Below are 24,048 nucleotides of genomic sequence, written 5' to 3' on the forward strand. Positions count from 1 at the left end.
GACTTGCTGGCCTGCCAGAAGCATCTTCACTATTCCTGCAGTGGGAGTGGATAACCACCCGCGGTAGTGTGTCCTGTTCATTGAGTTTTCAATGGCTGTTTGCCTGTTTCTACTTCACTCCTGTTTATGGGATGCCTTGGGAGAAGATAACTTGAGTTTATAGGTCATTAGACCACAAGAAGTCACCCAGAGCTGACGGAGAAGACCACAGATCATTCAAACAAGATTTTCATTTTAGATCCATGCCATATCTGGAAGGGGCTTAGGTTATTCACCTGAGGGGAGAGGAGGCACGGGCGCCACATGAGCTAAGGAAGGTGACACCACAGGACTGAGCTATGGCAGAGACCACTAATTGTCCCTCAAGCCCATCCTTTCCTTGTTCCTCAGAAATAGAACTCCTGCATTTCAATTAGGCACATAGCATCTGGGAATAAAAACTACCTTTCCCAGACTTCTGTGCTGTAGGTATTTCCCTGTACGTTCAGATCAGTGAAATGTACAACATCCACATGAAACACCCTAAGGAACACGTCTTGCTTTTTCCTCCCCCTCCTCCATTCTGCCCGCTGGAATGTGAACGTGGCTGGAGCCGCCATCGCGGACCTCAGTGTAGATGGCTGCATACTGGGGAGGGCCGAGCAACAAGTCAGAAAGAACCTGGGACCCTAGGGATCATGGACCCACCTGGCAGTCCTGCCCGATAGTGGGCAAAGAGATTCCCCCTTTGTGTAAACTACTGTTGTCATGACAGCTGAACTGGATTCTGATCTAGAGCCTGTCACACAGGTCAAGGCTGTCCGTGGTCATGCTTCTGACCAGAGGGAAGGTAGAGACTGGCACAGAGCAATCTCCTCCAAGAGGGTTAACATTTACTTTAAAAAAAAAAAAAGCAAACAAAATGAGAAAACATGTCCAGAAAATCAAGACATCAGAATAAAAGTATCAACACACAATAACAGTGTTGCATAGCTTGAATGTTTTTATATTGATCAAATTGTATTTCAGCAGAGTCACTGTAAGAACAGGCCAGAATGAAAAACATTCCAAATTTACAGACAAAATATTGCTGATCAATTAAGATACTTTTCAAAACGACACGACTTAACACAAATCCCTTGGTTGTTCCAGATGGAACGTGAGTTATCAGAGATGCTGGACAGCCCCCAGCCCCTGCTTGGCTCCTCAGACTAAAGTCAGACTCTTTGCCAAGAGATGAGGGACCAGCTCTTGGAGACAAGTTCTAGAAATGTGATACATCTCTCTCTCGTAGCTTACTGGAGGCTTGGGCTTAGGATTAATCTCAATTCTCTGGAAGACAGACTCCCAGAATGGTAGACGTTGAGGGCTCATCTAGTCTAGCCCAACCTCCCTTTTACTGATGAGGAAAGTGAGGGCCAAGCGTGGCGTGTCTTGTCTAAGTCTAGTCTGGACCCACATCCTGCCTCTAACTGCCTCTCCCCATTGACACTGCCTCTTCGATGCCTCTGGTTCTATCATAACTTCTGTGAGGAACAAAAAAACGTCAACCAGCAACTGCAGCAACAGCCTCTATGCTCGTCTCAAAGCAAAGTGAAAAATGAAATTACTGTGGTAGGAACTGAAGACCAGCCCAAGTTTGTTCTCTAACTGAACTGAGTTGAGTCTCTTCTTCTGGGAAGTCAAACAACGTCAAGCGCAGGTTCTCAGGAGTGACATCAGGAGAGACCTCCCGTCTTATGTCTGCACACTGATGCCTAATTAGATCTTCCGAGAGCGCCAGAATGCAGGATGTAAATGTCTTCTCCATGCATACTCCAATTTCCTGGGCAAACTATTTATCCTGATTTTGATGAAGTTCTTCACTTACAGCTGAAAAGGGCTTCTTAGGTCCAATTGTGTAAGTGTATAAGGTAGTGAAGCCGAAATCTTGAACTCCCCAATTTGATCAGTAGCATCTATAATATGTACTTGCACATTTTACTCCTTTTGATAATTCTCTTGTCTTGTCTTGTTCTTCCCCAGGATTGCATGGATTTTGTTCCTGGTCACATCTGCTGAGTCTGAACTACTGGCCTGCACAGTGGCGGAAAAAGGCTGGTGGCAATCTTTGGTAAACTTTTGGGAAATTGATGTAAAATAATGGCAGCATTTCTGCAACCATATTAAACAATGCGTTTCTTTAAAAAAAACACACACACACACAAACACAAATCTCCAAACTCATTTAAACTTCGCAAGCTTTTTATACACAGGGTGGTGACGCCTTTTTTTTTTTTTAAATCAAATGGCAATGATTTGCTCAATATCCTGATGGCATTTTAATTTACTTCAGGCTTCTCTCTTTTCTGGTGCCTGGCTGATGGAATTTTCTGAGTCCAGATTGAATAGAAGTACTTGTACGATATTCCTTTGTGCCCTTGGTTCTCTTGAGAATAAAAGCGATTTCCTCTTACAAAAACCCCAGTGATTCTACTTCTGTTTCATGGATTTGGGGGCTAGTCACTAATAAATTAATTTTTCCAAGTAATGCATCCAGAGCAGAGTCAGATTCCAGCTGATGAAAACTTTAACAGCGTGATCTCATTCAATCCTCGTATTTGACCTAGAGTCCTCAGTATTATCTAGTTCGCCTACTTTACAGATGAGAAAATGGAAGTAAAGCTTTCAGGTGACTAGGCCCAGGGCTAGCTGTTGAGTGGAATCAGAAACTAGATCTCCCAGCCCTTAGCTCCAAGCCTTGCTGCTACACTCAGCTAGCCTGGCACCATGCTGACAAGGCTGGGGCTTCGTCATCTCCTGTTGCCCAGAGTGGGTTATGACACTGTACACAGCTCCCCCAACCCTTGTCATTTAACAGTAAAATGTAGTGGGGAAAAGATGGAAAGAATGCAGTAAATATGCTAGATCTGGAGACAAAGAACTTTAGAAACCTGGCCCCTACGTAAAGGTCTTTACCCATCTTGTGACCAGGAAACGTTTTTGCTCAGTTGGTCTGGAGTTTGCTAAACATCAAAACGGCCTCATTTCAGTGTGCTGTAACATGGAACCATCCTTTTTCTATAAATCCCGTCAAGAAACTGGATACTTAGTTAGCTGCTTTTTCTGGATACATAAAACCACTATTTCAAAATACCATGTTCGAATTTTCACGTAATTTATTTTCCTTAAATAATAATTTGCTACAATCCTGGCACAAATTAAAAAAAAAAATTAACACAGTATTAACAAAGGCAGAATTCTTTAGGACAATCAAAATCTTGGTGTACTTAGAATAAATTAACATCAAATTGTGTTTATATTCAGATAGTCTGATCCTCTCCTTTGAAATGAAACGGAGACCATTGTGACTAAGAGTGAATGCACACGTTTGTTCTTCTATACAGAGACTCATTTATATAAACTCAACTGTAATTTGAATCAAGTTAGGAATCCTGAGAGACACTCACCCGTGGGCACACACACACAACACAACACACACACACACATCCAAAGGCAACCCTCTCGAAGCTGGGTTTCCCATGGTTCAACATCTAGATCTTTCCTCAGAAGGGCCAAAGATTCTGAATATTTAGATGACATCCCATCTCCCCTCAGGAAAATCGTAATGGTTCAAGTGTAATAGCTCAAAGTAGCAGCAATCCATGTATTAGATTCAGTAGTGGATGATTCCAGTCCTGGGCGCTGGGTGTGCAGCAGGAGGGAGGCAGGCACAAGAGGCGCCTGCTCCGAAAGCTAACACGCGGGGTGACACCGGGAGTCCTCTCTCAGGGTCTCAGCTGGAGACTCACCTGAAACCTGCACTGCTCGTCCAGTTCAGGCACTGGTGGGAACCTGAGGAGGGTCACTAATGCAGGGAGGAGGCAGGGCACGTGGACACGATTCTCAGAAACGCCAATGGCAGACGTGGCAGGGAGACTGGACAAAGGAAGGGAGGGCACAAGGGCACAAAGGCACTGCTCGTCCTCTGCCTGGCACCCCATCCCCTGCCACTCAGTACTTTCATGGGGTCCCCCGAGCATCACTGAGGCTGGTGAACACTGTTTCAGCTCCGCCCAGACCCACGGAAAGCTCAGCTCTTAGTCCTAGACACACAACGCATCCAAATAACTCTGAACAGCCACACCATCTTGCTTATGGGAGGCCCACAGCATGGCTGGTGTCCTCTCCCAACTGCCCAAGGATGGTTTACAGGAATATGGAGATGGAGAGAGAGGAAGGCATTAGGACAGGCCCCAGACTGAGCTCCCCTTCCGCTTAGTTCTGTCCAGAGCAGGCGCGGGCCTGTATGATGCTATAACCGCATGCGTTACCTACACAGTTCTTATGTACACGATACCTTTTTTTTTTAATAGAAATTTAAAGTGCCTGGGTCAAATGTGCTCACTCCTTTCCCACAGCCTACTGGTTCCTCTTGCCGCTTCCAGAGAGAAGGAGGATGCCCCGGGGAAAGAGGAATGAACGTCTTCACAGCAGTCTTAACTGGGATCCAGCATCTGGACTAAGCCTTCTTCATAAACGCGAAGGATCGCTTCACACACGAACTTGTACTGGCTCTGGGGAGGACATGAAAGCCCGTCAAGCCAGCAGCTCCACAAACACAGCCTCTCACCCCAGACACAGTTATTCTTTCACCTCATTTATAAACACCCTGAGCTCCAGCTCAAGTTGGGCCCGGCCCTGGGTTACATCCAGGGGCACAGAGTGGACTGGACACACCTGTGAGTTCACTGTTCTGTGTGACAAGGGCTGGGGTAGCTCCCAGGGAGGGCTGGGCAACTCAGCGGAGGGGGACCAGCAGTCTGGGGAAGTCCAGAAGGGACAAAGGTCGCTGCAGGGTGGCCCTTCCAGCAGATGCACCAGCGTGCCACTCTGACAAAGATGCTCGCTCAGAGGAGCAGGGTCAGGGATCATGGTCCCGGCCTGGAACACTTGGGTGTGGGGGCACTGGAGGGAGGCTGCACAGGTGGGCTGGGACCTCATTGTGGGGGACCCCCGCACTGGGGTCAGGGGTCTGGACTTTGTCTTTTTGAAAGGACAGCCACTGGAAGTCACTCTGCAGGATACGGTTCTTTTCATTAACAAACCCCTGAGACTTATTTGAGGGATGTGTTCAGGGTGAAGGAAAGCCTCAGACTGAGCTGCCCCAGCTAGGAAAATGTGTCCAGAAGATACACTTGAAACAGTTTTTTTTAAACTAACAATGAGGTCCTCCATACCACAAAACCGGGCAGAGAATAGTCTTAACAACTTTTTTCTTTTCTTAACCAGATTTCTTGGGTGCGTGCACACTAAGTCGCTTCAGTCGTATCCGACTCCTTGCAACCCCATGGACTGTAGCCCGAAAGGCTTCTCATAGAAGGGATTCTCCAGGCAAGAATACTGGAGTGGGTTGCCATGCCCTTCTCCAGGGGATCTTCCCGACCCAGGGACTGAACCTGCGTCTCTTACATCTCCTGCATTGGCAGGTGGGTTCTTTACCACTAGGGCCACCCAGGAGTGCACATGAATTTAAAACAAGAGCTCCTGTGATGACCCAGTGGGGTCGGGATGGATGGGTAAGTGGGAGGGAGGGGATATCTGTCTACTTATAGCCGATTCACGTTACTGTACAGCAGAAACTCACACAACATTGTAAAGAAATGTAAAAAAAAAAAAAAAAAAAAAAACAAGAGCTCATAATCATTAGAGAAATCTTACGAACGTAGGCCATGAGCCTGTGAGGACACAGAGCTGTGTGCAAGTCCCGCTCTCTTCTCTGCTAACTCCTCCTCATCCATCAGGGGTGGGGTGGGTAGGTGTGGGGGTGTGTGGGGTGTTCTGGAGGCCTTTCCTCTAGAAAGCCCTGCCTTTCCAAGTCAGCTTCAGAAACTCTTCCTGAATTCTCAGGCTCCTCTTGGACTTCTCTCACTGCTGCTGAGATTCACAGTCAACTGAGCCAGTCCTGCTGGATAAAAGCTCAGGCCTCTCCTGTTGGTGCACTATCTGTTGAAGGGATGAATGAATGAATAGGGGGTGGTCTTTATTTTGCAGATGGGGACACTGAGGCTTAGAGAGGTTAAGGGACTATTCAAAGGTGGCCCTGTACATGGGGAAGAGTGAATCGTGCACTTCCCCAGAGCCCCCTGCCCCTCTTGTAGATCTAGGGGAAACCAGAATATTTCCTCTTTTTTTGGCCTGCACCATGAGGCACCTAGATCTTAATTTCCTAGCCAGGGATTGAACTCATGTCTACTGGAAGGTAGAATCGTAACCACTGATCACCAAAGAAGTCCCCAGATTATTTCCTCTTGAGGACACCGGCAGCTCTGGGTACCAAGGGGAAGACAGCCCAGAGTGGGAGAGAGTGGGGCCCTGTGAAACGTCTAGGTGGGTGGGGTGAAACCCTCAGGTGACCCCTGCTTACTTCTGACAGAAAGGTGATGATCGGTCAGTGGCTTGACAGTGCAGAGGGCAGTCAGGGCTACTCCCTGGTCGGCAGGGAGCAAGTGGCTGTCAGGAAACAAACTGCGGCAGGAGAAGTGGAGGGCAGCAAGCCGCAGAGGCCAGATGGGATGGGCGTTGGAACTGAACTGCTCAGCCCCTGACGAGCTCTGTGACCATGGGCGAGTGACTCAGTCCCCTGGGGCCTTGGTCTCTTGACTTGCAAAGCCCTTTGTACAGGCCTGGCCATTGTTAGTATTTTTATTGTTAGATTTCTACTCACTGATGTCTGCACCATCATGGCGCGCTGGTCTCGCATTTTCCGAACAATATCCAGTGGGTAAACAGGCAGGTTCCTCTCGATCATGCACATGGCTGTTTCCATGGTGACCAAGACACCGGTTCGACCTATCCCAGCACTGGGGAAAGAGAAGCAGAGGCAGAATTTGCTCAGACAGCATTTCTGCACAGCCCAGCTCAGCTCCTCGCCAGTTCCCATTTTACTCAGATGGAGTTCTCCTCCCTGACCTTCAAAGGACATGGAACACATGCTCAGGGCATGCTCCCAAACAGGCCAGAGGCTTATAAAACCAATGGGAAGAAACCCATCTTTCTGTGCAAACTCCACCCCCATCTCCTGCACATCTACCACAGGAACAGAGGGAAAGACGAGGTAGGGACTCTGTTGTCCAGTTCTAGGGTGCAGTCAGAATTTGTCCAAATCTTTGGACAGAGTGAAGACAGAAAGCAACCAGAGCCTTATAAGTGCATATTGAGTCTTGTGGGATGTAGGTGGGTTTGATGCCTGCCAACTGTCTCCAGGCCTCGCCCAAGGAGTATGAGTATTGGTAAAACCAGGTCAACAAGCCACAGTACCTGCAGTGAACCAGGACAGGCTCACCGTCCACTCTCAGGGACCGCACGTAGTTCACAAATTCCAGAAAGTCTGAGGAGTCATCGGGGACACCGTGGTCTGGCCAGGCCACGTACTGGAGATGGGTCACTGTGTGTTCCTCCCCCGTCTGCGAAGGGGCAGGGGAGCCTCGCTGAGTCTATCTGGACTGGTGGGCAGGAGGACCCCGGCCCCCTCCCAGCCTCCAGCCAGTGAGCTCCTGTCTCTGGACGCTCTTCTGCCCACTGGGGATCTCCCGGCCATGCGCCCTGCCCACTCCCACCCACCTGCCTCCCCGATGCTCCCAGGCCCGCCCTGTCTCTAGGCCACCTCCTGCCCGATGGCTCTCCACCACTTCTGCCCACAGCCATCTCTTCCTGGTTGCTCCCATGGTACTTGCTGTCAAGGCCACCCACATTGGCTTTTTTTTTTTTTTAATGGGCAAAATATACATAACAAGAAGTCTACCATTTTAAACATTATTAACTGCATAGTTCAGTGGCATTAAGTACATTGGCAAAGTTGTGCAACCCTCACCACTCTTCCTAGGAGCTTTTCAGCTTCCCAAACTGAAACAGCATGCCCATTAAACACTAACTCTTCGTCCCACAGCCTTGCAGCCCTGGCAACCGCCATCCTACTTCTGTCTCTGAAATGACTACTCCAGGAGTCACATGGTATTTGTCCTTTTGTGTCTGGCTTCTTCCACTCATTACAACGTCTTCCAGGTTCAGCCATGCTGCAGCATGGGTTAGAATCTCCTTCTTTGTGGGGGGACTAGGATTCCACGGTATGAATATACCACGTTCTGTTTATCTGTCAGTGGACACCTGGGCTGTCTCCCCCGTGGGCTGTTGTGAATACGCTGCTGTGAACACAGATGCTGGCTCTTTTCCAGGCAACCTTGCACATCTACTGAAATGCTCACCGGCTGAAAACCCAGACTGACCCAGAAGTAGAGGCCTCCCCGGGCCTACGGTGGATGCTGATTTAGCACCAGCCTTTAACTCGCGCCTTCCCGGGTCCCCCCACAGCCCCTGCCACACGGGCCCCGCTCACCTCGGTGTTGGTGACCAGCATTTCCCGGAACACGTACGCGATGGTGCAGTCCTCTGACTGACAGCGGATGTGAAAGCTGCCGTGTTCCATGACATCAGGGGGATCAGGCCAGTACTGGTGACATTTGGTCTGCAAGGGAATCGCAGGGCAGGAGTTAGGCTGGGCTATGGGGGTGCTCGTGAGTGGTTAACCGGACAGACGGGTCGGACACTGGGCTACAACTCTCTCACTCGTACTAAATGCTCTGAGAGCTGCTGGCGGGGAAAGAAACACGGGAGAGGCCGCTCTGCCCTGCATCTGTGCTGTACTGTTCAGGAGGAAGGGCACGGTCAGCCTGCCAGGCGCCAGGCCACAGCTCTCACCCCTGCTGGAGCTCCAGGAGGAACGCACTGACTCTTTCCTCATCACCAGGTCCAACTGCTGGAAGGGCAGGAGAGCCTCAGACAGACGTGAGAGGCCTTGACTTAGGAGCGACCTCTGCTCCCCACCCTCCCCCACTGCAAGGCCTCTGCCCCTTCCCTGCTCTCAACTCCCCCTTTTACCTCATCCGTCCTTCATCGTCCACTCCTTACCCCCTTGAGGAGGAAGGCCTCGAGGCACGGCCGCTAAGAGTGTACATTTGAGAGCCAGACAGAACTCCATTAGGATTATTCTCTCCTCCTCTGTGAGCCCCGTGACCTCAAACCTGCTACTACTTAACCTCTCTGACTTCCGCATTCTTCACCTGAAAGACAGGACGGCACCTGTTTCCCAGATGGTGACAGAGGCTGGAGGTGATGGTGTGCAGTGCCCGGCTCACTGCGGGGAAGGCGGGGACAGTCAGCGGCCGCCGCCATCACTGTTGTTACAGTCCCGTGAGCGCTTTCACAGACGACTCATACGGAGCCGATGCTCAGCAGACGGCAGAGGAGGAACCCGGGCTCAGTGGGACTCAGTGAGTCCTCCCACAGGAGGACTGCCCCCTGCCCCCACCCCTCTCCCCAGTCTCTTCTTCCCCCTACCAAACCCTAGGGCTTCCCTGATAGCTTGGCTGGTAAACAATCTGCCTGCAATGTAAGAGACTTTGGTTCGATTCCTGGGTCAGGAAGATCCAGTGGAGAGGTATTAGAAACTTCCCTGGTGGCTAAAACAGTAAAGAATTTGCCTGCAATGTGGTAGACCTGGGTTCGATCCCTGGGTTGGGAAGATCCCCTGGAGAGGGGAACAGCTATGGACTCCAGTATCCTGGCCTGGAGAATCCCATGGACAGCACAGCCTGGTGGGCTACAGTCCACGGGGTCGCAAAGAGTCGGACACAACTGACGGACTTTTCACTTTCACTTCCTAAATTCTGCATCCTCTTCCTAGCAGTCTCGCTCCTGCCTCTGGCCTCAAAGCAAAGTTCAAGGTCAAGCTGCCTGTCCCATCATCGATCCATCAGTCAAATTCTGACTCATTCAAAAAAATTTTTTTTCTCTCCAAGCCTACAGCTGCATCGACTTGGGTAAAAATTATGCTTACTTAAAGTGAAGAGGGGGTATAAACCCCCAGATGCACAAAAATTTGAAAGAGCTTTCCTATTTTTATTTTCAAACATCACACTCAATGTTTGGAATTAAAGCATGCTGCTGGGAAGGTGGAGCTAAGAATATACTTGTAAATGTTAAACCTGAGGGTTTTGGTTCTTGACCACTTCCCAACTCCTCTCAGACACAAAGGAAAGCTGTCTGTAGAACCCGAGGCAGAGTGGATGCCCACCAGGTCTGTGCCCACCTCCTCCTCTGCACAAGGGGTTTGGCTCTCTGCTGCAAGCTTCCTGGTGTCCTGCCCACAGGACAGCTGATGGGAAGCTTCTGTCTGAAATGATGAGCCCATTCAGGGCTGAACCACAAATATCTCTATTTCTAGAGACTCCCAGTGAATCTGACCAGAACGGGACTCTCTTTACCTCTCAATCAAATCTAGATTTTAGGTTGATTTGGATCTCAAAGCATTTGGGGGTGTAGAAGAAAGAGCAAGAAGTTTGTGGATATTCTGAATTTCCCTCCTGGTTATTAAGTTCCACTAACTGACTGTGCCATCCTGGCCAAGATACTTCACTGTTTTGACCTCCAGTTTCTCCATGAATGCTGCTGCTATGGGAAGGGATGATGCTAATGACTATTTTTTTTTTTGGCTGTGCCTTGAGGCTTGTGGGATATTAGTTCCTTGACCAGGGATTGAACGCATGCCTTCTGCAGTGGGAAGCATGGATTCCTAACCACTGGACCGCCAGGGAAGTCTCTAATACCTATTTTCTTTTGATCGGTATATGCTAAGCACTAAATGGTGCTTTTTATGGACATTATTTTATCTGGGCCTCAAAACAACCATATGAGGTGGATAATGTCACTGCCTCTGTTTTGCATAAGAGTAAACTGAGGCTCAGAGACAGAATCTGCTTGTGTCCTGTCCTACAGATAGGAAGTGGGGCACACGTAGATGTGTGTTTCAATGGAAAGACCATTCTTTATAGCTCTGTTTCCTCTTGGAGGAAACAATGGACCTGAAGAGAGAACACAATGGAAAACGTTTTGGGTGGGAATAAAAGGAGAGGGCAATGAAAGCGAGCCTGTGGTGGGAGTGCCTCCCAGACCCTCAGCCTCTGGGGGAGGCTCCGTGCAGTTGACGTGAGAGCAGTACAGAGCGGAGAGGAAGATGCCACCAGCCACGTGCCCACCGGGAGGCCGCTCAGCTAAACGCAGAACAGGGGAAAAAGCAAATGGGACACGCTGAGAGCCTCATCTCTCAGGAAAGCAGGGGACAGAGCTGCTGGCCCGGGAGGACTGGCTCCTAATCGGGAGGAACTCAGGGACAGTGGTGGTGACCCGATGAGGGACCTCGGGACAAAAGGCTCAGGTCAGCTGAGAGTCTGTAACAGGAGAGGCAGGAAACACATAGTAGCCTGGATTTGAGAAGAACAGGCTTCCAGCCACCCATAAACAACAGAAGTCAGTTCCTGGGGCCAGAGATGGCGAATGGAATGCTCTGACTCACGGGAGATGCAGATCTCTAACTCAGGAACCTGAAGGAACCAGCCGGAAGGGGTTCGATTAGGAAGAAAGGGCTGGAAAACAAACACCCCACCCCACCCCCCGCCCCCACCCAGCCCCGGGTCACAAGGAGACCTCGGAGGAGCTCAGGTTCAGAGCGGACTCCAATCAGGACAGAGCAGGAGGGGCAGGACTCTCGAGAGCAGCTGGAGGAAGTGAGGCCTCCTGGATGAAAGAAAGGGCCTTTTCTCCCATGCTGGCGTGGGCAGAAGGAAGGGAAGAAGGGGCTGCCATCAGGGCAGATGATCTGTCACCAGCCACGCCTGCTGGAGCTCCCTTGACTCCATGGAGAACAATGGCCTTGCAGCTGGGAAGGGCCGAGACAACTGAGAAGGGGAAAGAGCGGCCCAACACAGGTGAGGAGAAAGCGCCCGGCTGCCCTGTGGGTTCAGGTCTTGGCTCTGAGGAAGTGCACCATCGCTGAAGACCTCCTGAGCTTGGGCAGCGGCACCTCCACGGGTAGTTTCTGAGAAAACCTGGAGTGTTCAGCTCCCCTCCCCCCACTGCCAGAGTCACAGAACAGACATGCACACACAGCACAGTTTCATATGGGGAGATTCTGGCGACAGCAAGGCATAAACATGATGTCTTGTATCTATAAAATGCCAGAATGGCCCAGATTAAGGCCTGCAGTGTGGGATTTGGTAGGAGGTTAGGAGTATTAAACAAATTTCCCTGGTGGCTCAGACGGTAAAGCATCTGCCTACAATCCGGGAGACCCAGGTTCGATCCCTGGGTAGGGAAGATCCCCTGGAGAAGGCAACGGCAACCCACTTCAGTACTCTCTCCTGGAAAATGCCATGGATGGAGGAACCTGGTGAGCTACAGGCCGTGGGGTCACAAAGAGCTGGACTCAACTGAGTGACTTCACTTCACACTTCACTAGGAGTATTAAACTGCATAGACCCACATGGTGGGAACCTGTTTTTTTCCATGTGTGCCATGAAGAGTGTCTCAATTTGGACCTAGGATAGCTTTAATATTATCACCTTAATACTTTAATTCTCTTTTTAGGAAACAGCAAGCAAGGGTGTGGGCAAGCAGGCCTCGGGTTAAGAGCCTGGAAGGTAAGAATATTTATTTAGACTTTAATAATATTGTCTTGTGGAGAAGGAAATGGCAACCCACTCCAGTATTCTTGCCTGGAAAAGTCCATGGACAGAGGAGCCTGGCTGGCTGCAGTCCATGGGGTTACATGACTGAGCATGTGTGCATGAGGGTGGAGGGTCATGGGTTGGTAGCAATAAACTGGTAGAACTAAAAAAAAAAAAAAAATATATATATATATATATATATATATATATTGTCTTGTGGCTTTTGCATTTTTACACATACCCCCCTTTTATGGCAAATGATATTGGGCTTCCATTTAAGACATATCTTTCAAAGCAAATTTTTTAAAGCAAGGAAAGGTGAGCCAATGTGAAGAAAAATAATAATACTGCAGTAAAAGCTGAAACTCCAGTACTTTGGCCACCTCATGCAAAGAGTTGGCTCATTGGAAAAGACTCTGATGCTGGCAGGGATTGGGGGCAGGAGGAGAAGGGGACGACAGAGGATACGATGGCTGGATGGCATCACCAACTCGATGGACGTGAGTCTGAGTGAACTCCGGGAGTTGGTGATGGACAGGGAAGCCTGGCGTGCTGCGATTCATGGAGTCGCAAAGAGTTGGACACGACTGAGTGACTGAACTGAACTGAAAATATATGTAGTCCCAGCAACAATTAAGGTGGTACCCAAACTACTGTTACTGTTAGCCAACATCTGTATGGTATTTATTGTGTGCCAAGTACTCTTCCAAGAAGGCTGACTGCATTAACTCATTCAATTGCCTCACAAATGCACAATGTGGACATGCATGCTCAGTTGCTTCAGTCCTGTATGATTCTTTGCAACCCCGCGGACTGTAGCCCGCCAGACTCTTATGTCCATAGGCTTCTCCAGGCAAGAATACTGGAGTGGGTTGCTATGCCCTCCTCCAGGGGATCTTCCCGACTCAGGGATCGAACCTGCGTCTCGTGCCTCCTGCATTGGCAGGCAGGTTCTTTACCACTAGCGCCACCTGGGAAGCCTCCTGAATACACAACAGGTGTCATTCGCATTCCATGTCACGCAGAGGCTCTGCCAGTTCCCGAAACCGCACAGGTAGGGAGTGACAGAGCAGGAGTATGAACTCAGGAAGCGTGGCCCTGGCGTCTGCCCTCTTACTCAGGACGCCAGAGAACAAGACAGGTGCAGGTGATCCAGAAACACAGAGAGCGCAGATAGGACTGCGAGCCAGCTGGCATTCCTGGAGTTCAAAAAAGGTCCCAGTAACTTCACTGCCTTTCCAAAACAAGATCAGAAAATCACACACAAGCACACATAAACAGAATATCAACAAAAATTAAAAACAGGCAAAAAGCAAGACTCCCAGACAAAGGGATGCCACAGACCTGCCGCCTTGTGATTCCAGCAAAGCCTCTGCGAGTTCTCACAGTAACTAGGTAAACCAGATGCAGGCACGGCCAAGGGCTGGAAGCGGAGCTGGGAGAGGCGGCGACTGCTCCCCGAAGAGTGTCTGCAACGCCCCTGACTCACAGCGTTCTAGGAGGAGCTTCTGGTTGTCTCTTGAGGGCCTTTATATTTTTAAACAGTGATTTATGTGGAGAGATTCTGATCAACACTATGAGTGAGAAGAAGCCGAGAGTGAGGGCCGAGGTGAACGATGACAGATGGGAAGCCCGAGGAGCGTGAAGGCACACAAAAGGCCAGATCTGATGGCAAATCCTCCCAGGGATGATAACGACGGACACACACACAGAGCTAATGTTTGCCAGACACCTGTGACAGACAGCTCTCTAAGCTTTCCGTATATATTGTCTCTGTCTCCACAAACCCTCTGAGACGGCACTACTATCTACAGCTTACGTACAGGGAAGCTGAGGGTCAGACAGGTCAAGTATTTATAACTTGCTCCAGAAGAACCTGTTCTGAGCCCACAGAGTCTGGCTCCAGAGCCCCACCGACATGCCTCAGTGTAGGTCTCAGGAGTCAAGTGCATGAGTACAAAATGGGGAGACTGATTCCACAGCAACACTGAGACAAAGACCAGACAATTTCTGCTGACCACCCACTTAATGGCAGTCCAAGGCTATCTTCAGATATCTGAAAGGGCATTGCATGCAAGAGAAGGGCCACTTACTACTGTGTCTTCCAGGCAAGAGAAGCTGGTGGGGTGGGGTTCAAAGCGCTGTGGATTTCAGTTCATTAGGAAGAGGGATTTTTTTTTTTTTTGAAAATCAGAGCTGAATAACCCACGGATGGACCCTGGAAGTGTTTTAGCCAAGGTGGGGAGCCATCAGCCTGGGACAGCCTAGGTGAACCCACAAGGCTCTCCAGAATTAGCAGGAATCCTGATTTTGCTCTTTGGGGTGAGAGTGTAGACTGATCTCCTCACACGTACGATCCATTCCAATTCTATACTCTTGACTTCTGGCACAGATCTGTCTGGCATTCTGAACTATATACTGAGGACAGGCCTGGGAGGAAGTGGCACACAGATCCCTTAAATATTAATTTATATTTGATTTTTGAATGTTTCCAGATGAACATTTCATCATGAAGATATCTAGATGCAGACAGAAGTTAGAGAACTCATGCTACGCAGCACTCCTTGCACACTGACTTCAGTTACATGATCAGCGATCTGTTCCTGTGAAACACACATGTCAGGCTGAACATGGCATGCTGCCATTGCTCTCCTAATTAAGCCCTTCTTAGCTTTTTTTTTTTTTTTTGCATCAGGTTTTGCTGTAACACAAGCAGAGACTGACAGAGGTAATTTCTTCTACTTTGTATTCCATTGTGAACCTGGCCCTTACACTGCTCTTCTGAGGATCAGCACATGTCCTGGGTGGGTGAGATCACAGCTAACCCAGGAGTTCTGGGGCAGGTGAGGCAAGGGGAAGCGCCTTCCAGCTTGCTGTAACAGATTCAAGGCAGGAATGGAAGGGGCTGTCTGATTACTGCTTAGCTCGGAAAGGCCAGCAAGTGGGAAGGAGAAGGGCTGAGTTTCTCATCCCTGGAGCTGTCCATCAGGAGCTGTGTACAGATTCACGGGTCACAAAGGGGGCTGAACTGGGTGACATTTCAGTAAGGCCTTTTCCAGCTCTGAAGTTCGAGTTCCAGCAGAGAACAGAGTGACGCACGCCTGTCTGGACGTCAAGCCACTTACCCGGCCTCGCTCGGTGAGAGTCGTCAACATGACGATGAGTGATAACTTCTGGTCCCAGACCACTTGCCAGAACTGCGCACAGGTATGTGGCAGGGGTCCCTGAGCGGCAATGTACTTGTTCATAAGGTGAGCAGCAGGAATTTCCATCTGGCAGGAGATGGTTCAGGCATTAGAATCTGTTACTGCCACAAGGTGGACAGGGAACTGCAGCTCACACACTTTGAGCTGGTGACTGTCAGCACACCAGAAGAACAGTTCTACCAAGTGTTTGGCCAATAAGAATAATCAAAGAAAAAGCTACTTTAGAAAATGCTTCAAAGGTGTTTGACAATAATGCTAGCTACTCAAGATAAAACTATGTGAAATTCAATAGGTGATAATCAGAAGTGGACCTACAAGATGAAAACAGTTTAAATGACCTTCTCTGCTGTATCCTAAATATAATCAATATTGGGAATCTGCATTTTCAGCAACGCATGCCAATCCTTATGCCCACAACTTTTCCTATGCAGGGTTTTCTATCAAAATATTTTCTTTGAAGCATAAACCACATAGGCTTATGCCACCAACTACTGATACACTTTGCTTTCTGCATGGCTGCCAATGTCTGTGCCACTCAGTTGATCAATTTTTCTCCCCAGCTTCACTGAGGTATAAATGACAAATAAAAAAGGTATATATTTAAGGTATACAACATGATGGTTTGATATACATATACACTGTGAAATGATTATCAGAGTCAAGTTCCTGAACACATCACCACCTCACAATAGGTACTGTCCAAACTGATAAATGTTAAAATGTTAAAACAAGTGCAACTGTCATCCCTTTCCTACCCTGCTCTGCTTTTACTTCTAAACTAAGTCTTTTCTTTTTTTTAAATTTTTAAGTATTTATTTGGCTGGGTCTGGTCTTAGTGATGGCATGCAGGATCTAGAGTGTGTGGGCTTATTAGCTGGCATGTGGGATCCTGCTTTCCCGACCAGAGGTTGAACCCACATCCCCTGTATTGGAAGCCAGACTCTCAACCACTAAACCACCAGCAAAGTCCCTAAACTGTTTTCTGTAAAAGAACACTCAGAACTGGCTGAGCTTTGGAACAGCACAGTGATTCACTCATTCTTAGGTGGGGATAGTAAATGGAGGTGCCTAATTCATGGCTTGGTTGGTGCTTGGTTAATGGCTTTCTCAGCCCTGGTCTTAGCCACTCTCCACCCGAGTGCATGGTCTTACCGCCCCGACCATTTCAGTGCTCTAATCACAGGACACCAGAAATGCTGAAAGTGAGGGTCAATGAATCTCACAGATGCTTTGGAATGAGTAGAATCACTGATCAGACCCATTCTTGCTGGTAGTTACTGACATCATGCTATAATCTGAGAATTTGAGAAGTCCTGTTTATTTAGATCAGATAAACAGTGAGCTGAGGGCCAAATTTAAATGCTGCACTGCGAGCTAACAGTATTTTTTTGATATTTTTGCATGGTTGCATTTGAAATGGTATATATAAGTACCTAATTAATATTCTCAATTTTGTCCCTTGGCTTGCAGAGACCAAAATATTTACGGTGTAGCCCTCTACAGAAATAGTGTGCTGAGCCCTGGTTTAGATGAAGAGGCTGAGGTTCAGAGAGGCTAAGTTGCCCAAGATGCATTTTCAGAGTGAAATGAATACTTTCCCCACCACAAGTTGAAATTGTTGACGTTTTGTTTTGGGGCTATGGTGGTTTTATTTGTAGTAATCAGATGGGGAGGAAAAAGACAAAAAGTTACAAATGTACCAATGGCCAAACAAAACACCTAAAGGTCAGCAGTTGAGGACAGAAGGCTGAGTTTTGGTCTCCTCTGCTGTTAGCTTTACGACTTTTCAGATGATTTCATCTCTGAACCTTAGTGTCATTCTCCGTATAATGAGACTGTCCTGCCTTCCCTCAATGGCTGCTGTGGTGCTGAGACAAGACCGTGAATAGCAAAGCAGTTCACCGACTGCAAAGCACCGCGCATGTCGCTGTCACGCTTGTTACAACGATTAATGTGCTTTTTCTCATGATCTGGAATTCTAACTTACGTTCACATAACTCGCATTAATGTAATCTTCGTTTCCCTGCAACAATACCCGGGTGGTGTCATCTGTGGAGGAGAAAGAAATTTACTGATTATTCGGAGTGTTATTTTTACCACCCCAAGTAAACAAGGGTTCAGTTCCCAGCCCATCTGCAGCCCTTGCCTCATTAGCATAAACACTATTCCCCAACTGTTCTGAGTTTGAAATGGCTGCAATAAAGACGGTGGTGTTTACAGACACACTGAGAGTCGTTCCAGAATACCAGACAATCTGTTTTAAAAAGGGAAACATTATCTCAGTGTGTGTGGGGGGAGGAGGCATTCATGCCAGATACTCACAAGGCAGAACATCTTTATATCGGTTTTTGTCTAGATTTTGAGGCAGCTTTGCAAACGTGATGGCCAAACCAGGCTTCTTTCTATAGAGTTGCTATATGACAAACAGGGAAGTGAAAAAAAAAAAAAATTGGAAAAAACAGCTATGAAGAGTGTGAAAACATACTCTAACAGTAAAGTTTATCATTCACAGCAGCCAAATCTTAACATTTAATAGTGGTTTTATATATTGAGAAAAATCTTCCCAGTAAGAAATTCTATAATCCCATGAGAAACTGACTAAATTCTTCAATATATATGGATTTTTTTTAAACATGAGACTCTTGGGGGAAAAAAGTCATAGGAAGGAGTGTGAGTCACAGATAATGGATCACAGTAAGTAAAACTTCATCTTCATGACAATTATTTGACAAGAGCTAAAAGCGAGCAGAGGAAAAAAGAAAAGAGTTCTGACTAAAAATTAAATAGAAATCATTTACATTAGTCTAAAAACATTTACCTCCAATTTAATGGAGTGAACCACGTTCTTTGCCAAGAACAAGAGCATTTTCATTCATCATTTGAGAAGTATACCTCCACAGTAAAAACATTTATTTCAATACATAGTAAACTTCAATTAAGTATTCCTTTAAAGAGGTATTACCCTATGCATGCAATCACTAGCAAAAATTGTTAAAACCCTCACTGCATATCTAGAAGCACATATTAGACACATTTGTACTGTACCTGATGTCATGTCAACAACAGCTCTAGGAAAGGTATTTAATAGTGTTCTTATTTTGCAAGCAAGAGGCACAGATGAAAAGCTTGGCTCAAGATTACAAACGAGAGGCTGAACTCAGATCTGACTCTAATGCTTGAGCTTTTCTCTTTGAAAAAGAAAGATAGCGCTAAGTCGTGTCTGACTCTTGCAACCCTATGGACTGTAGCCTGCAGGCTCCTCTGTCCATGGAATTTTCCAGGAAAGAACACTGGAGTGGGTTGCCATTTCCTTCTCCAGGGGATCTTCCTGATCCAGGGATGGAACCCGAATCTTGTCTCCTGCATTAGCAGATGGGCTCTTTACTAGCTGGGCCACCAGGGAAGCCCCAAGACACATCTATTCCTTCTCAAAGTTTCCTCCTGCCCTTTTGAGTTCTCTTTTCTATACAACTGTATCTGCCACTTCAAACTAGAGTGTGAAACAATATTCACCAGTGGTTTTTGTTAACTTTGTGGGAATTCTCAAGGTTTTTTTTTTTTTAGTGTTGGAAGTGATTTTTTGCAGAAAATTTGAAAAATTCAGACTAATATAAACAAAAAACCTGAGATATCCCTTTTCATCTATTTTATCTGTTTTTTATGCACACATGTATACAAATGTATGTAATCATATGTGTAACTACACATAACACACAGATACATTATTTTTTTAGAAACAAAAAACGAGACAACATATATTAGCACTTCCTATATTATGTTCTATGGAACCCAAGTATTCTGGAAAAAACTATACTAGGTGGTGCTTAGAATAAGTTTCAAGGTCAAGGAAATTTAGGTAATACTGTAAGTCATCTTATATTCTATGAATCTCTAGCATGGCAAGACCTGCAGTGCATACGCTTATTTAATTCTGATTAGAGCACTTCTCAAGCTAACTTGGCCATGGAGGATCTCACGTCTCACAAGAAGTGTTCTGGGAACTATCACCATAATTTTGAAGGCTGTTTCTCCTACTTATTATATAATGTCTAGTTTCCTGTGTCATTTAAATACTTGAAATATTCTCTATATACATGATTTCAGCTAGCTCAACAATCTATAAGTTTTCAAAGTTTAACTTTTATTCCACTTCTTGATTAAACTGTTTTCCATTTTTTACTATTAAATATTCCCAGGAACAGAATTACTGAATTAAAGCATATTTTTGAGGAGATATGTATGTATATAGTGGAGTTGTCCTATAGGGGAACATGAGAATGGTTAGTTTGCCAAATTGCAGCCAGCATCATCAATTAAAATGTGCTTGCAATGTGAATAGAGAGGCAGAACAATGTCTCTCCCTGTATATTTTTGCATATTTTGTAGTTTTTATTTTATAAACCAGCTTTTGTTGGTCTGTTTCTTCTTTTTCTCCGATTAGTTCTTTTACTAAACAAACAAACTGCACAGCAGACAATTAGCAGAGAGATTTTTGGTAATGATAATTATGTCTGATACATTTACCAAATGTTCAGAATTTCCGGTATTTCCCTAAGTTCAAGTATTAATCATCTTTACAATTTCAGCTCCTAACAATCAAGTAGCCACTGAGCAACTTCTTAGATGTCTATGAGCTTTAATGTGCTCTCCAGGCTCCTTCTAGAAATACATTCGTGATTTATTAGAAGTTTTGGTTTGATTCCGGGAGAAGGAGAATATCTGAGTCAGTCAATTCCCCTAAATGTCATTTTGGTTCTAACTAACTTCATAGAAGTGAAATCTAATTAAGTGAATATAATCAGTAATGCTAACCTGGGGGCAGGAAGTTTTTCTTTTCCAAGTAACAAATATGTAAATGTAATCAACTTGAGATGGTTTAGTGGAAAAGCATAGATCTAGCAAAGGGCTTTAACTGCAACAAGTTTATGAAGTATCTCAGGAGTAAGTGCTGATAAGATTATAGAGTATTAAAGCAAAATAAAAAAATAAAGTACTATAGAACTATCTGTAAAACTTTAAATGTGCACACCCTGGGCTTTACTTGACAGAAGTGCATAAAGACACATATCAAAGAAATTTATCTGCATCAAAATATTTTCTTATTAGTAGAAAACTGGAAACAGCCCAAATATTTCCTAATAGGGAGAACTGTCGACTTAAATTATGATACAGTCATACCACAAATTATGTGCAAGTAATAGAATCGGTTTCAGTTCAGTTGCTCAGTCGTGTCCGACTCTTTGCGACCCCATGAATTGCAGCACGCCAGGCCTCCCTGTCCATCACCAACTCCCGGAGTTCACTCAGGCTCACGTCCATTGAGTCAGTGATGCCATCCAGCCATCTCATCCTCTGTCGTCCCCTTCTCCTCCTGCCCCCAATCCCTCCCAGCATCAGAGTCTTTTCCAATGAGTCAACTCTTTGCATGAGGTGGCCAAAGTATTGGAGTTTCAGCTTTAGCATCAGTCCTTCCAAAGAACACCCAGGGCTGATCTCCTTTAGGATGGACTGGTTGGATCTCCTTGCAGTCCAAGGGACTCTCAAGAGTCTTCTCCAACACCACAGTTCAAAAGCATGAATTCTTCAGCTCTCAGCCTTCTTCACAGTCCAACTCTCACTTCCATACATGACCCCAGGAAAAACCATAGCCTTGACTAGACGGACCTTTGTTGGCAAAGGAATGTCTCTGCTTTTGAATATGCTATCTAGGTTGGTCATAACTTTCCTTCCAAGGAGTAAGCGTCTTTTAATTTCATGGCTGCAGTCACCATCTGCAGTGATTTTTAAGATGGACTAAAAGTACAGATTCAAAAGGATATCCACTCATGTATTTAAGTGAAAAATGCAAGTGGCAGAACAACACAGTGATGATCCCATTTCTATACACAGCAGCATATGTACAATGAGTGTACAATGTGTGTATGTGCACTTACATACACGTGTGTATAAAATATATTTCCATGAGCAACAGAACAAGTACGCACGGATACACATCAAATTATTATTTGTAAATTATAACAGAAAGAAATTAAAGGAGATTTCTGAATTGCTTGAATTATTACAATGTGAATTTTTAAAAATTCAAATAAAATAATAAAAAGAGCTACAACAAAAGAAATTTATATATAAAACTAAAAAATTTTTTACAAAAAATTGGGTGAGTAAAGCTAAGTTTTGTTTTTTTTTGGGGGGGGGGCGGCTTTAGAAGGATTGACAACACACTCATTTTTATGCCTGCCTTGCCAAGGTTAATACTGAATGTTCTTCCCACTGGATTGCTTCAGTCCTATTCACACACTTAGTTTCTGAAGGAGTTAGCAGTTGGTTTTCAAGTTCTTTTAATTTACTGACTCTTCTCCAGACTTTGTAAGTTGTGTGGCAGGCTGGGTGTGAACACACCGCCCAGAGGAAGAGTGGTCCAGACTGGACAGTGATGTGTTAGAAACACAGGTATGGCTTTCTGGAAGAATCAGGGATGGGAGAAAATGAGCTGAAGACTATTAGGCAGAACTCGAGACACGGCTCTTTCAAGAACTACTTGTTGGAAAGACACAGTTTGTTTTGTTCATTCTTGGGCTAAAGGTATGCGAAGCAGGCAAGAACTGCCAGTCGTTAAGATCCCCTCAATTCTGCCCTAGAATGAGAGCAATCAGGAGGCTGAGGAAGGTCATAGGCAGGGAGGGTTGTAAGACCACTTAGTTTTATTAAAATCTTAATTTTTATGTCCTCAAGTGCTTTGTTCTCATCACTGCTACTGCTACTGCTAAGTCACTTCAATCGTGTCTGACTCTGTGCGACCCCAGAGACGGCAGCCCACCAGGCTCCCGTCCCTGGGATTCTCCAGGCAAGAACACCGGAGTGGGTTGCCTTTCCTTCTCCAATGCATGAAAGTGAAAAGTGAAAGTGAAATCGCTATCAGAGTGTAATTCTATGTGTTAGCTGCTCAGTCATGTCTGACTCTTTGCAATCCCATGGACTGTAGCCCGCCAGGCTCCTCTGTCCATGGAATTCTCCAGGCAAGAGTACTGTGGTGGATTACCATTCCCTTCTCCAGGGCTCTTCCTGACCCAGGGATCAAAGCTGAGGATCCTGCACTGCAGGCAGATTCTTTACCATGTGAGCCACCAGGGTCTAGCTCTGAGTAGCTGTGAAACCAAGGGTGAATTATAAGAAGATCAGCTGAGAGGGTTTGCTCTGGGACAGCTGTATTTCAAGTAGAGCTTTAAATACAGTATCACTGGGTCTGGCCTTCAAAGACAGAAAACTGAACACTGGGAGCTGGAGCAGACCAGCATGGTTTGCGTGGGCTGGATAAGATATCAGTTTTCCAGTTTAAACATTTCTCCTTTGAAAAGATCATCTCAAAGCAGAGAGAGAGGACATCAGGAGACGACACTGATCTCCTCGGACTTCTGGTCCAACCAAAGATATGAAACCTGCTCACACCCCTCAGATAAAGGCCTTGGACACCCACTTGGCTCCAACCAGCACATGCTGGCAAGGCTGGGCACAGTGGAAGCAAGCACCCCATCAACTGTACCACCAGACCAAGAGGGAATTCCTATTGGAATTCCTGAAGGCTGACAACTCAAGGAGGAGGAAGAAAAAAAGAAAAGACCAAAAAGTGAAGGGAGTTGAAGGGACAATGGGCAAGGAGAGCAAACGGTGGAAAGAGACTCCCTTTCATGCCCTTGGCGATGACCCACGGTCCAATGCAGGGCAAAGACTTTCAAGACAGTCATATACTGTGCTTTCTGTACCAAGCACTAAACTGCGGTCTCCATGAAAGCAGGCAACTTGCTTGTTCCATTAAAGCCCTAGGCCAGCGTGGTCAATAAAAATGTGTAGTGAGGCAGAATGATGGGATCTGCTGGTCTGAACAACAGAGCAGGATAAGAGGTGGCTTAGAAGCAGGTAACTAGGCTAAGAGTAGCCCCTTTTCATGAAGGCCTTGAGAGGTTATTCTCCACTTTGCAGACATAAGAACAATTCCCCGCTCATCAACAGCTCACCCACATTGGGGACTTTCATCTTTCCTGTACCTGACCCAGTCAGAGCGCCAGGACACTGCCTTGGGGGGACTCAAGAATCTCTCCCTACCTTCCTATACAGGTTTGCCGAAATGAACTGACACTGTGGCTGGCAATCTGGGGACTTTTGAGAGTGCTACTTCAGATCCCAGTCCCAAATACAGGTCCCAGTGCTAGCAGACTCAAGCATTCTTATAAGATTCTTATTCTTTCACAGGGAAATCCTTGGCAATGAGCTGGGGTGGCAACCGCTTTAAATGGGTCCCTGGCATTTGAAAGGTAAAGGCTACACAT

At 46.5% G+C, this 24,048-nt stretch overlaps 1 protein-coding gene across 7 annotated transcripts in view; it reads right to left on the reverse strand.

The window, feature by feature from the left end:
• Positions 1–964: 964 nt before the first annotated feature.
• The window catches only part of PTPN3 (protein tyrosine phosphatase non-receptor type 3), a 167,643-nt gene continuing 144,559 nt past the window's right edge, over positions 965–24,048 (reverse strand). For 6 of the 7 annotated variants that reach the window (XM_070795247.1, XM_070795249.1, XM_070795250.1 and 3 more), the window contains 7 exons: positions 18,047–18,137; positions 17,712–17,773; positions 15,644–15,790; positions 8,354–8,482; positions 7,279–7,424; positions 6,686–6,821; positions 965–4,535 (listed from right to left, as the gene is read on the reverse strand). In XM_070795247.1, coding sequence (XP_070651348.1) covers positions 4,458–4,535; positions 6,686–6,821; positions 7,279–7,424; positions 8,354–8,482; positions 15,644–15,790; positions 17,712–17,773; positions 18,047–18,137 — 789 coding nt within the window. In that variant the 3' untranslated portion in view covers positions 965–4,457. The remainder of the gene's footprint in view (positions 4,536–6,685; positions 6,822–7,278; positions 7,425–8,353; positions 8,483–15,643; positions 15,791–17,711; positions 17,774–18,046; positions 18,138–24,048) is intronic. The other variant, XM_070795254.1, reaches the window with a different exon arrangement.

This window comes from Bos indicus, chromosome 8 (genome assembly GCF_029378745.1).
Source record: "Bos indicus isolate NIAB-ARS_2022 breed Sahiwal x Tharparkar chromosome 8, NIAB-ARS_B.indTharparkar_mat_pri_1.0, whole genome shotgun sequence".
NCBI lineage: Eukaryota > Metazoa > Chordata > Mammalia > Artiodactyla > Bovidae > Bos > Bos indicus.